Consider the following 14,402-nt stretch of genomic DNA (forward strand, 5'->3'; position numbering starts at 1 on the left):
ATATTACAAGCAAGTCGCCCTCTGTTCCATCCACCCTCTTCTTCCAGGCAGCCAGGTAGCCCAGCCAACCATCCAGGTGCATACATAGATGGTGGTGCGAACCGTAGCTACCGTGGCCATCGTACGTAGCCTTAGGTCCCCCGCTCCTTCTTACCAGCTTCTTACTAGGTGTTGCCAGCGAAAACCCGTCTGCTTGTTACCGCATACTTGACTTCTTTTTTTAGAGGTGTAGAAGCGTAGGTACTAACTAATCCAAGCGTCGTGCCTGCCTGCATTGTTCAGGTTCCTGCTCACTAGTTTGTCTCGGCTCGTCGTGGTAATGGGCTCTTTAAAGTCAGATATTGTCGAGTTACATCAGTGGGAGGGAAAGGCCTTGGGAGGGAGGGAGGGATGGTTATGTGTGTGTTTACCCTCGCCCGCCCGCCCGCCCGGCCGTTGTTCCTTCTATGCTCCTGCCTCTGTCACTCTCCTCTCCTCTCCTCTCCTCTCCTCTCCTCCTCACAGCCTCCCTCCTCTTTACGCCGTGTGTGTGTGTGTGTGTGTGTGTGTCCTATCTCACCCTTTACAAATCATATTAATACGAATCTACACTAGTTTGCATAAGCCTTGAACTTTCATTACAGCTTAAATTAGTACATGAATAACAAGCAAAGTCACTGTTATATTTCTGCAGGAGGAATGACAAGCATGAATACCTTTACATTTCAAGTCATAAGGCACAGAGTTGGGATTTACATTATAGTCATCCTCTCAGAAAAGTATTACCGCGGCGGTGGGGTCAAAGCAAAGAATACTTCCCACCCCTCCAGCCCTCAGGAGTAAGTAACGCATGGGTAAGCTGGCTGGTGGAGGAGGAAGAGGAGGAGGAGGAGCAGGAGGAGGCGGCCCGGCTTGCTACAGGTGACAAATCTACCTGGGGACTGAGGCGGGTTTCGTTCTCGTTCGGTTTCGGCAAGGCTCAAAGATTTATTCCTATACCTTTTTTATACCAATGATTAAAGCTTTCAATGCTTACATAAGACTATATAGACATTAGGTGAGAAAATGCATATTCACGAGTGCACGCTTCGCTGTTTAAATGATAGAAGGTTAAGTGACAGTTTTCTCATTCAACTACAGCATCCAGAAGCTTGAAGGAGATATAGTACAGGTAGAAGGCAGCATCACCCAGCGAGATTGGGCAAGAGATAGAGGGGGACAAGTGAGATAGCAAGAAATGGGCAAGAGAAGGTCCAGAAGTAATGAGCAAGAGAGAGGAGGGGATGGAGAGTGTGTAAGAGAGAAAGAGCAGGAATGGGCAAGATAAATGGGCAAGAGGGAGAAAGGGGAGGAGAGTAGGGGCATGAAGGAAATATAGAAGGAAGTCAATCAATTGGTCCCAGATTTTACCATTGAAAGGGATGAAAGAATGAAGATGTACTGGTTGACTCTTGCATTAGAAGTTGGACGGCACAGGGACAGAGAGATGAAGGAAATGCAGAAGGAAGTCAATCAATTGGTCCAGATTTTACCATTGAAAGGGATGAAAGAATGAAGATGTACTGGTTGACTCTTGCATTAGGAAGTTGGACGGCACAGGGACAGAGAGATGAAGGAAATGTAGAAGGAAGTCATTCAAGGGGTCCCAGATTTTACCATTGAAAAGGATGAAAGAATAGAGATAAATTAGACCTCGGGTGGGCAAGGTGGGCAGGAGTGGGCAGGGGGTCGAGGGCGGGCGGGCGCCGAATGGTCCCTTCAGGTTGTCAACACGGCCAAGATGTGAGGATGGCGTGAGTAGGCCCAACCTTCTTCACTTTTTCTCTAATTTTAACACTTTTAAGCCCATCCCTGACTTACACTCGCTCCATATCACTGATTTAGCTTAAGATACGTTGATTAGATGGATGAGAGATGAGATTCTTGGCGTCTTTGCAGTGAAATAACGCTAAAACGTGAGGAAGGGAGGGTCATTCAGAGCCCAACCTTCTTCAACTTTTCTCTAATTTTAACACTTTTAAGCCCATCCCTGACTTGCACTCGCTCCATATCACTAGTTTAGGTTAAGATACATTAATTAGGTGGCTGAGAGAGGAGCTTCTTGGCGTCTGTGCAGTGAAATAAGGCTAAAGTATGAGGTTGGGAGGGTCATTCAGTGCCTCATTTCAGGGTTAAGGCTCCCGTGTGTTACCTGTGGGCTTGGGAGGGATGACCCGAGCCTATTTTTAAGGATTTGTGGCTTTTGGGGTGTTATGGTATTAAATAACTCCCCCATAGTACTGTCTGATTAATCAATGAGAGGATGCTGAAGTGAGGGAATCAGGGACCACATTCTCAAACGCTCGCTGTTCACACACTCACATTAGACAGGGCTTTCGTAGGGGTTTGGGACATTTCTAGAGGTAGTTTAATGACCCTGGTAGTAGTCTGACCCTTCTGTAACATGAACCTAAAAAAACACTCATGAAAAACTGACTGATCTCCCTTTTGGCCTTAGAAAATAGTTGATGTGAGAGGTGGAGCGTTCGAGAATACTGGCCCAGGAAGTCATGGAAGGAAGCTGAGAAGTTATCCAGAACTTCATCCAACTCACTCCAGTGGTTGACATTATGTTTTTCGGGTAGATTTTAACATGCCGTTCATCATTCCGATAAATATAGCTTTCACGAATTACTTGTATCTGAGATTTGAGCAACTAGTTAATAAGTTATAGGTTACAGATTTGGCTGCTGTTAAACGTAAACTTCTTTTATTCAGAAACACTTGTGGGCCACGAATCTGCACACACATTTTATGGCTATTTTCACAATTGTTCTAATATTTACGCTTTCCTTTGGTTTTCCAAGAGGTTTGAAGGTTAGTAAAAGACATGTATAACAACTGAAGGGTACTTTGTCAGGTACGAAGTGAGTTATGAGTGCGTTAACGTAGCCAATCTCAACCCTTTTCTGCGCCTTGGAATTGATTCGCGACCACCAAGATGGGAAGCTGGCATGCCAACCATTAGGTCGGTAAGGGCACACCTCGGCCAGAGTGTAAGTTTTGTGGCTCTCCAGGATAGGTGGGTCAGCGAAAAGTTACCATTTTAACTACGGTAGGTTACTATCCTTAACCATGATAGGTTACTAATTTAGCGGTGATAGGTTACTATCCGTTAGGTTAAGATGGGGTTCTATTAATTTAGGAGTACAATGCCTGACAGCACACAAGTTTGGTGACTGCCTTCTCCTCCACCCTATCGAAATACATGTTATTCTGGGTATTTATTGAAATCAGTTGACAGTTTATATTGGAAAAGAGGAAGCAGCTCTTGCAAAAAAAAAAAAATAAAAAGGTCCACCATGCTCTGTAAAATTGACACCAAATAGGGAAAGGTTTCAGCTTTGTTGCTGCTCAAATTAGCTGTATTTAAATACTAATTTGTTTCAAACATGAGATCTTAATTTAGTACCCAGAATGTTTTGTTGCAGGAGTTCGTGAAGATGGCACAGTCTGGCAACAGCTCAGTGCGGCGGGGGGCTCAGGCCCCTCTACAGGGGGCAGCACATCCTCCTTCCACGCACCCCCATGAGCCAATGCCCCTTCCCTACCACTGGCATGAAAAACAGGTGTGTACCTGTATCTTACTTCATCAACTTGACATTTCTGTAATTATTGGACAACTGGTTGGCAGGGCAGTTATGGCTGTGACTCTTGATTTGTTGTCTAGTCCTTCAAGTCATGAGTGCAGCATCATTTGGCGGGAAGTACAATGCCTCTGTGACAGGACTGTTGTGTTATCCTATAAGAGAGTCAGAGCACTCCTTTGTAATAAATTCCCTAGCAAACCTGACAACCCTTGTTGGGAAACCATTTCTCCATTCCTTCCTTTATATCAAACTGGGGAACCGTATCCTGGAAATTAAAAAAAATACTTAAACTCAAGACAGACCCAGAGTAGGCCCCGTTACTATTGCAGTTCCTCGTGCAGGAGATGATGCAACGAGAACTGGAGGAGGCACGAGCCAGAGCCACGCAGATGGAGAAGACGATGCGATGGTGGTCAGACTGTACTGCCAACTGGAGGGAGAAGTGGAGTAAGGTAGTGACTCGGGTGGTGGCTGAGAATATTCTCCACATTTTAATTGTCTCCTTGATGATCTTTCCATTTCATCTTCCACTTCTTCACTGTTTCATCCTCAATCTTCCCTCGTTTTACATTTTTTCAAAATTCACCATCTCATATGTTCCTACCCAATGTTCATTCTCTTTCCTATTACTTGGCTACTCTTTTCACTTTTACATTATGTAATTATAACCAAATGTATCTAGCTATGCAACAATGCAAATGAATATGACGTGTGTTTGTGGAGCCTCCCCACACACATGAGATGCATACTCTATACAAGGGTGGATAAAGGCCCTTGTATATGGTTAGCATTTAAGAAAGAGAATAGAACTGGTGGAGATGATGCAGAATGCCTTACCTCGAGAAAGCTAATTTAGCAAGATATGATATATGAAGTTATTTCAGGTTCGGAGTGAACGTAACAAAGCACGAGAGGAAGTCAGAATCCTGCGGGGCCGCCTGGAGGTGTCACAGAGGGAGAACGGCACCCTCAGGAGGGAAAAGAATGACTTGGAGGCTCAGATGTCTCATATAAGCAAGACTTACCACGGGATGCGCCCCAGGAAAGACCCCTCTCTGGAACAGCAGGATGACCCCAGAGACCAGGTGATATATATACTGTGCACATATTAGAGAAATTGGTGGTAAGAAGTTCTAGTAAGAAATACCATTACTTTCTTTCAAATCTCTAAATGATGCTGATTAGAAGACTTGTGGCTGTCTGTAAACCACAACTTATCTTACTTACTGCTTGTGAGTTGGAATACACTAAAATGACTGACCATAAACTTAATTTCTTAATTCAGCAATACCTCTTGTGACAACAACAGAATTAAATCTAAAAGGGAGAGTGTTGTTGAAATGAAAGCATAACATTGTGTCTGTTGCATGGCCTATAGACCAGAAGCAGCCATGTGAGATTATTCATAACAATTATCTATGTATTATTTGATGTTGTTAGATGCTTTTTACCTTGATTAAAGGTACATTTTCTAATACATTGTTGCTATTCCTTTACTGAGTGTTTGCCTTGCCTCCATTCCTGTGCAGGGAAGCCACACCCGAGACTCCCCGGAGCGGGACGGCAGCAAGCCCCTTCGGCCGCTCACCCAGCCTGAGGCGGAGAAACTCTCCACAGACGAGTTGCAGTTTATCCGTGATGCCAAGAACACAAACTTCAGTCTCCTGGAGGAGATTTTTGGCTCACGTGGCCTCCACCACTCCATTGAGGTGATGGGCAATGGGGAAGGTGGTGTGAGTGTGGAGGGGGAGGCACCCCCCCAGAGTGGTGGGGTTGAGAATGTGTCAGTGTTTGCCCACAAGCCCAGTGAAGCCACGCGGCTCAGTGAGAAGTGTCGGGCAGGGAGGGAGGTGAAGGATCTTATCTGTGACGAATACCTGCAGGACACGGCAGTGCGGGAGGACCAGGGATCCTGCCAACACCATCACCACCATCAGCCTCACTACCAGCAGCACCCTGTGCCTCAGCGGGAGAATGACGTGGAGGAAAAGATGATCCACACACAGCAGCAGCAACAACAACAGCAGCAGCAGCAACCGCAACAAGAGCAGTCTTTCCGAGAGGCAGCTGGAGGCAGCAGCAACAGCAGCAGCCAGCCATCTCCCTCACACCGCATCTCCACTATGTCTGACCCATTGCCAGACACCACGCCGTGCCACATCATCAACCCCAGGATATCTGCCGTGTCCGACCCCACCAGCGAGGTCTGTGGCGGCAGCGAGTGCAGTGAGGGAATGCTGGAGGAGACTGCAGGGCGGCCCTGGGAAGGTGTTGCAGGACGGGAGGTGCGGCGTGGGGTCTGGAGGACTAGTGGAGGGGGGAGCCTCGGTGGGTGTGGCTCATCCCTGCTGGATGACTCGGCCATCTCTCCAGAGCAGGAGAGTCTGGAGCAGCAGGTGACCATGCTGAAGCTGAGGCTGGATGAGGCCACCAAGACCGTCCAGGCAGAGAGAGAGTGAGTGAGCCAGGGAGGGAGGGAGAACCAGTCAACGTCAAGTCGTCAACACTCCAGTTTCCACAGCTATGAACAACATCTCATCCCTTTCTGTCATCATCATCATCACCTTGGTCAATATTATCTTTCCTCTTCTATTCCTAATCATTGTTGTAGACAACTGCATATAATGAAACTTACTGCCGGAGAGAGCTGTGATGCTGTGCCTTTTACCACAGAGAGAAGTCGGCTCTGGACCGTGAGTGCTCAAAATGGCAGGCAGAGACGTCAGAGTTGCGGCTCAGACTGGAGGACATGCGGGCGTCCCGGCAGGAAGCAGTGAAGGAGCTGGTGGCCCTCCGTGCCCAGCACCAGAAAGAGGTTCAGACCCTCCAGCTGGAAATGCTGGACGAGGCCTCCACCAGGGAGTGTATAGACCGCAGGTGGGGATGAGCTCTGTTTCCCTTATGCTTCCATTACTGACACATGCAGAAGATTTTTTGTCACTATGAAATGTCAGTAAAAACAACACTTAGCTACAACATTTATTATATTATCAAGAATTTATGTAAGCCTTCCATTTTGTTCATTCAGAATATAAGTTTGTTGTATATGGATTCATACTGAATCACTGTTTTCAATCCTTCAGACCTTTCTCATTTAATGTCAGTAGTTGAAGCTCTTTGAAGACATGCAGCACTGTCTTTACCCAGAATGGCTGACCTCCGAGCAGAGCTGGAGAGGTTACAGGAGGAGAATGCTGCTGAGTGGGGCCGTCGGGAGCGGCTTGAAAGCGAGAAACTTGGTTTTGAGCGAGAGGTCAAAAAGCTTCGAGCTCAACTTGGTGAGCTGGAAGACAGACTTGACAAGAGGAACAAGCTGGCTGCTTCCTGCCCTGACTCAGAAGTGGCTCAGCTCAAGCAGGAGGTTGCTGATAAATACAAGGTAAAGAGGAAAATGGGTTAAATTAAATTATTAAAATGATGAAAAAATAGCTTGTATGGCACTTAAAAATAGGGTGTATGGAGTAAAACTTGATTGAGTTCTCTTGAAAAAAAAAAAAAAAAAAAAATAGAAGTATGTCAGGTGTTGAGGATCATTTCAATGCTTATGTCCTCTGCCCTGCTTTGCTCCAAGCCACCCTCTCTAGTGAGTGCTATTCGAACAGCAGATGGTTGCCTTGTGTCAGAAATTGATGGACAAAGGGTCTGGTAGGCTGAGTACTTTGAGCAGCAGGACATGGCAGACCCTCCGAGTGAGCAGTTCCCCACCACCGGGTTCCTAATAGTGGATGCTGACCCTCCTGTTGATGAAACTCCATCCCTTCTTTGTTCCAGGAGCTGACGGAGATAAAACATGCCCACGCTAAACTGAAGAAGGTTCTGTCAGATAAATCAACAGAGCTCCTCCACTGTTCCCGCCGGGCTGAGCAGTATGAGAGTGAGGTGAAGCGCCTTCGTGCAAGGGTCGATGAGCTGAAGAAAGACTTGGCAAAAGCAGAGGATGAAGTGGATGGAGCCTCCAATAACATGCGGTGAGGTGGAGAGAGGGGAGAGTTTGAAAAGATGATGCTGGTGTCTAGTTCACTTGAGAGTTTGATTTCAAGCAGATAATGGATAAAACATCGAGAGGACCTTTTGGAATGAGGATGTTTGTATATAATTGGTGTACCTATCTGATGCGCAGGAAGCTCCAGCGAAGCAATGATGAGCTCCAGGAGACAGTTGAAAATCTAGAAGTGCAAGTGGAGCACCTTCAGTCCCGCCTGCGTTCCTCCCAGGCCTCCTCCCTTCCCCTCCGGACCTCTGCCCTCCTCCAGGACTCTGACGATGACCCGGGCCAGTTCTGAGGTGTGTCAGACCACCATTCAAGCCTGTGAGGTAATTCATGATGTGACTCTTTTTCTTTGGTTTCATTCATGAACTTTATCTTCCTTGCCAGCATTATTATCATCATCATTTACTTCAGTAAGTTAGTGGTCAGAAGAAATGTGGAAATTTAGGTTCAAAGTTGGACAGTAATATTCTGTAATCCCCATATTTGTTTTGGTGTAAATTGCTCACTCTAAAATATTTATAATGAATATCCCTGCAGTGCACCTTCTTGCATGCACTGCTGCACAGGCTTAATGGCATGGGAGGCTGAGGACCAAGGTAGTGTGCCTACTGCACCACAAGAGCCTTACATGTCTGCACCGGCGGGTCGCTGAATCTATTTTCATACTTGATGCATACTTCTAAGGACAAATGTTGGACTTCAAAATTCCATCTCCAACAACTCAGGAGTTTGTGATTCACTAAATGATGCCGAATGCTGATACAAATATTTGTGAACCACAAAAAATCACTTCTGTGGTGTAGTGGTTAGTGCTCCTGGCTACTAAATGATTGGCCTCCATGAGTCTGGGCCAGGATGGTTGGTGCCCAGCCCACCCATTTGTTCATCCTCCCTTGGAGGTTGTCCAGTAAAGGGCTGCCTGGGAAAAGCAGCAGAAGGTTAACTGTTAATCCAGACAGCACAGTTGGTTGTGTGTCCTGGGGCTAGGGATGCATATCCACTGTAGACTCAATGGCCAAAGAGACAGCTGAGTGCCGAGACAACATGCAGCTTAGTGTATGCCCTCTACTTTACCTTCACCTTAAAATCTACCTGAGATTTGCATTGCAAGGCATTATCTCAATTACAAATGACATTTTGTCATGGCAAAGATTGAAGGACTGAAGTATGTATACTAGGTTTTCAGTGTTTGAAACCAATAAATCTTAGGTGTTAATGTTGCTGCTAATATTATGGTGTGCCACAGCGGGCGGCTGTCGCTGTACACCTGCCATGTCTCCAGGACACTCTACTCAAGCATAATGTCAGAAAGCCTATTTATTTACTTTTTTATCTGTTACATTGTTTTTGGTGATAACTGTATTGTGTGAGTTAGTGTTATATTCAGAGTAGCTGTTACCTAAAAAGGTGCTCAAATTTTGTTAACTCATTTTCCTAGGTGTGTAGTGTGTAAAGAACATAGTAGTTAATATGTTTAACTCATAATATTTATGGCCAAATAGGTTGTGAAAACTGCAGTGCAAATATATTTGTTGTGCTTATCATATCTTGGTTGTGCAGTAGTTTATGGCAGAGACTGATGTTGGACTATACCCACAAACTAACGTGTAGCACTGAATAGCCTGTTTGTAGGCAAGTGTAACCAGAATTCCCCACAGCACTGTGTGTTAGTGGACTAGAACAGAGGCCTCAGAGCATAGTACAGCTGTGTGCCATGGGGCCAAGGCTCCAAAAAAGCACAGCTCTACAACACTTTGTTGAGTCTTCATCCCCCTCCAGTACAGTACAGTAGCACCATGATGATAGGTGGATGGAACCACCGCATGGCGCTGTGCAGCAGTGTTGCAAGGCAGAACACTACTAAGCAGTATGCAGTAGTGTGCCTAGTTGCCAGAGCCCCTCGACAGCACAGTGCATCCATATGGTGAGCAGCCAGTGTCCTTACACAACTTAGCTCAGTAGTGTTTCAAGTGGCCAAAACCCTTACACAGCTCAGTGCAGTAGCATTTCCACAACACCTCATGTGCTTTATTGTGGCACATAACATCAGCTTCAAGGTTTCATTTACGATGTTAGTTAATAGAGCTGTATTCAGATGGTATGGTATTTTCTTAAAGTATTTTACACTCCTAGATGTATAGATTGATTCTAAGAAACTCAAGCGTATCAAAATGTTTCAGGAAGAGCCATTAGCAAAGAATATTAGAGATATATTATTGCCAAGAGGGAATGGAAGCGTTTCTGTTTTGGTGAGAGTTTCATGTGAACATGTTGAGAGCTATTAAGGGTAATCATTGAGTCAGTTGCTAAGACTTTTATCAATAGAACGCTATTTTCTTGACCAATAACAATTGTTTTCTACGAGTTGTTCAATAGACAATAGTTACATATTTTAGTGTGACGAGACTGTAAAGAGAACAATTTACTTTGAATATTCATCAAGGGCCAAAGAGATGATGAGCCCCTTCCCATCGAGATTCTGATGGATCACTATTCTTGGCCTGCAGAAAACCTTATTATTGTATTTTCTCATTAACTGTGGAATCAATAATAACATTCTGCTTATTTGCCAAAAGGTTGAATGAAATGTAAGTGGCATGGAGGATTCTTCTAGCACTTACCCTTCCTTACCTTGCTCAGTGCAAACCTTATAGTTCTGATTTGCCAAAACTAGATCAGTAACAAGCGTATTCCACTGAAGCCTTAGTGGACTAGTGAGCTTAAGTGTGGAGAGGTAGGCCTGTAACAAACATTAGTTTCTTAATTAGTTTTTATGATGAATTCAGTGGCAGCTATAATGACTCAGCATAATAGTATTTATATTACAGCTGTCGTGAATCAAGCTCTTACAATTGGAAGTATTAAGTATATATTTATTTTTTACATATTATCGGTTAAGTGAAATTTTGTGCTGTTGTTTAATAATAGGATATGAATTGTGTGATTGCTCTCATCTTCAAGAATCAAATGTTTTCATAAGTGATTTTTTTTTTACATAATTTATCAGAAAACTGGTGAAATGGGTTCTATTGTATTTGATACTTGCTTTATTAAAAGAAGGCAAATGGTCACCAAATGTTTCCCTCTGCCAGTCAAGTTCACATCGAGCCCAGGTTCATGATTCGCACACTCGACGCAGCACTAACTCGCGGTCCGAGACACAATTGCGGAACTGAATGGCAACAACCTTCAATAGGGGCTTCAACGTGCTTGTTTGTATGTGCGCCGGTGGGAATGACTATATACTTCTTCAGTGTCCCCCCTTTCCTTCACATAACACGCCATTCTTCCCTGTCAGCATCATATTTAATGTTCTGTTCAGTCTGACTCTTCTCTCCAGCCTCGAAGCAAAAAATAAATAAATAAATAAAAAATAAATAAAACCGCTTATTGGAGTTATCGCCACACACACTCTCTCTCTCTCTCTCTCTCTCAAGATTAACTGTATACGTGGGAAAAAATACCATTACAATTGTAGAACATTTCGGGCCATTACACCATGAAGTATCACTGCTTTTGTTTCGAACCGCGAGTGTTTGGGCGAGCGTGCGAGTCGAAACAGTGGCTCTGAGTGCGCATGTGCGTGGAATGCCCCGTGGCCAATGAGAAAGGTGCTGAAAATCTGAACTGTTCACTCGACTGGAGCACGGGAAGGGGGGAGGACCTGCCCGCTGCTGACTCATTGACACGGTAGTCATTTTGTTGAGGTAAGTGTTCTCTCGTGTATTTCACTTTTGAAGAATGGTACGTTATTAGGTAGTACTGTATCACTGTAATAAGCGTAGCATTATTTGACATGAGTAATGCAGTGTATGTGAACTTGATATTGGGTAATGAGGTAATGGGTCGTTTGAATTTGAAAGGGGGAAGGGCGGTCGCGTTACAGTTCTCTTAAAGGCTTAAGTGTGTAGACTCATTGTGAGTTGGAAAAACTGTATGCCATTTTTTAATTACGATTACAAAGAGAAACCTGTTTGTTATTTAGAAGCCTCATTAGTGAGGAAACTTGTATATTTTTGCCAAGAAATATGGTACTAGTTGTTTGGCTATTTGCTAGGTTAGGCTAGGTTAGTTAGGGTATCAATAAACACACGAGTGCAACAAAGAGCTTGCTTTGTAGGTCTCATTAAAGAGGAAGCATATATGAATGTGGCATATACAAATGTAATGAGTTTTTGTCATGGTTCAATGAGGTTAAGGGGCTCTTCACACACAAGTCAGCAGTGTATGGTATGAATTAGATAAGAAACATCACTGTCATGGAAAGTGTCATTAGCAAGGAAGCAATGTAATGTTTTTAAGTAATAGCCCATAGTAGGTTCCCAGTGCCAAGGGCAATGTATGACAGTGGTCACAGAACTTCTCTATTTCCAGCAGTCTTCCTCTTTGTCCTTTTGGGAGGCCTGTTTTTGAGTGGCAGCAGCATCAGGATTTGTGGACAGAGGGAACAAGAACCACCCTCATCCCCCCTCTCCACATGCCCAAACCACCTCCAAAATCCCTACTATGATGTACTGCACGTGAATCCAGGATTTTCAAAAGTATGGAAACTCCTCCACACATTCCAAGGACTTTTTAAGGTTAATACACTCAATTTTATCCTTCATACCATTTCTTGTAAGTTGTACCTCCAAACTCTTAAGTGTTCTGGTGGTCACCTCTTAAATATACTACCTGTGCACCCACACTGGTAAATGTTCAGAGAGTTGCCCATCTCAAAATTTGATACGCTGGATATATATTTCGGGCCCAAATATTGTGCTTTTTCATTTGGAGATAGTTTTCTTTGGGAACTACATACTAAAAAGTGACATTGCAATTTCATCATCTGCTGCCACTGTCACAAAATAGCTCACAGAGGGTTTAGGGTGGGGGAACATAATTAAACAATCCCAACCGAACATTACGACCTAACAACTAATGGGGGGGCTTCGCTCCCCTTGACCCCCCTTCTAACTAGGGGGGGCTGTGCCCCCCCTTGGAACCCCCCCCCCACATGTATATGTGACTCATTTCTGCAAGGAGGTATTTCTCGCAACACCAGCTGCACCGCCGCCACGCCCGTCGCCAGAGCAGTCAAACATGGCGCGCGTAAACAGTGGTAGCGTAAACAGTGGTAGCCGTAATTATTTCATAAAACTAGGTAAGTACAACAGTAGTAGGTAGAACACCGTAGAATAAATCTAGCCTTACCAGGCGAGTGTGGCCCAAGTTATTGAGAATCGTACGCTACCCTCCCACGCCCTGGGCCCACAACACCGCGGCCCGCAAAATTCTTTTTTTTAAAAATTGGTAGCAGCATTTGTCAATTTGCGATGCATATATATGGGGATCAAAATGCATGGAATAATAAGATCTAACCCATGGCTAGGGTGAGAAGTACCGCAGTGAGATGGGCAACTCTCTGAACATATACCCCCACATACTGCAAGTACTAATTAAGCATATTTATTCCCTAATCTCTATCTGTAAACTGCTTATGACCTCATATATTCATATGTTGTCAGTTATATTTTGTTATTCATATTAATCATAGGAGGAGATGTAGTTGTGGGAGCAGGGTGAGGTACTAGAAGGCTGGAGAAAGGTAACCATTTGTAACTAATATGGGAATAAGCTTGCTGAGTGTGCCAGGAAAGGTATGTAGGAGGGTCTTAAATGAGGATGATGAAAATGACCAGTAAACGTAAAAGTGAAGAGTTTCAGGGAAGGATGAAGATGTGTGGATCAGATATCTTGACTGAAAATGGTTGAAAAGTACCTAGAGAATGATGGGAAGCTGTATGCAGCATTCATAATGGACCTGAAGAAGGCTTGTGACAGGAAGGGCATACACGTTGTCTTGAGGGTATTCAGATCTTATAAGAATAGGGGTGCCTCTGCATATGTGAATGGGGAGCTAAGTACGAGTTTTGGTTTTGATTTTCATATGAGTGAAAGTGTGATGTGGATGGTTTCATTATAAACGAAAGCCAGAGTAATGGAGTTAGACCCAAGACTGAAACTGAGTCGGCAGTCTTTGGCAGCATGCTTACTTGATGATGGTTTTGTTGGCAGAAAATGAGATGTTGTAGAGTGTTGTGGAGGACTCGACTGTAAAGGCCTGTCCACACGATCGAGCAGTGCCCTCGAGCACAGGCGAGCGGTCTGCCCGTTGACGGGCTTACCGCTTGTGCCCCCTGAAAAACTACTTGGTTTTCAGTGGGCACGAGCATGTTTTTCAGCAGGCACAAGTGGTAAGCCCGTCAATGGGCTGACTGCTCGATCATGTGGACGGGCCTTTAGAGGAGAAAAATAAGAATGTGTTGGGAAGATTAAGGTATTTAAGAAGGCAAGAGAGCAGACTTATTTTTGCAAAGTCATACCGAGTTAGGACTGAGAGAACAGCAGAGAATAAGATGTGGTTGGGAAAGATTGGGTTTGAATACTTAGGGACAGTTCTTTGTACACATGGGAGCATGCAGGAAGAGAGGTGAAGGGCAGATAGGTAATAGATGCACCCGAGAGTTCTGGAAAGTGTGCATGGGGGTTAAGAAGGCTACAAAAATACATTATCCTGCACTGTCATATGCACAAGACAAGGACATGGAATGGAACATAATAATCATGAATATGCACAGTGGAAATTAGCTGTATAGGAGATGTATGTGGTATGTTAGGATATTGAGTGCAATGTACATCTTGTTAGATTTGGGGTGGATGTTGTAAATTGGTTGAAGATCTGGTTTAAAGCTAGATTTGTGTGCACCAGATGCAGTCTTTAACTTAAATCACCCGAAACTAGCGTTCCTGACGCAGATCAC

The 14,402-nt window shown here is 44.5% G+C and overlaps 1 protein-coding gene across 11 annotated transcripts in view; it reads left to right on the forward strand.

Annotated features, from left to right (window-relative positions):
• The window catches only part of LOC127008865 (coiled-coil domain-containing protein 102A-like), a 59,548-nt gene that overhangs the window by 44,590 nt on the left and 556 nt on the right, over positions 1 to 14,402 (forward strand). For 3 of the 11 annotated variants that reach the window (XR_007761392.1, XR_007761386.1, XR_007761388.1), the window contains 10 exons: positions 3,450 to 3,587; positions 3,938 to 4,060; positions 4,493 to 4,693; positions 5,138 to 6,063; positions 6,282 to 6,485; positions 6,756 to 6,987; positions 7,380 to 7,576; positions 7,729 to 7,922; positions 8,137 to 11,306; positions 11,974 to 12,179. Coding sequence is in view for 1 of the 11 variants with exons in the window: in XM_050881249.1 (XP_050737206.1) it covers positions 3,450 to 3,587; positions 3,938 to 4,060; positions 4,493 to 4,693; positions 5,138 to 6,063; positions 6,282 to 6,485; positions 6,756 to 6,987; positions 7,380 to 7,576; positions 7,729 to 7,891 (2,184 nt within the window). In the remaining 10 variants the exon portion in view is untranslated. The other 8 variants (XR_007761394.1, XR_007761391.1, XR_007761389.1 and 5 more) reach the window with 8 other exon arrangements.

Source organism: Eriocheir sinensis, chromosome 39, assembly GCF_024679095.1.
Source record: "Eriocheir sinensis breed Jianghai 21 chromosome 39, ASM2467909v1, whole genome shotgun sequence".
Lineage (NCBI taxonomy): Eukaryota > Metazoa > Arthropoda > Malacostraca > Decapoda > Varunidae > Eriocheir > Eriocheir sinensis.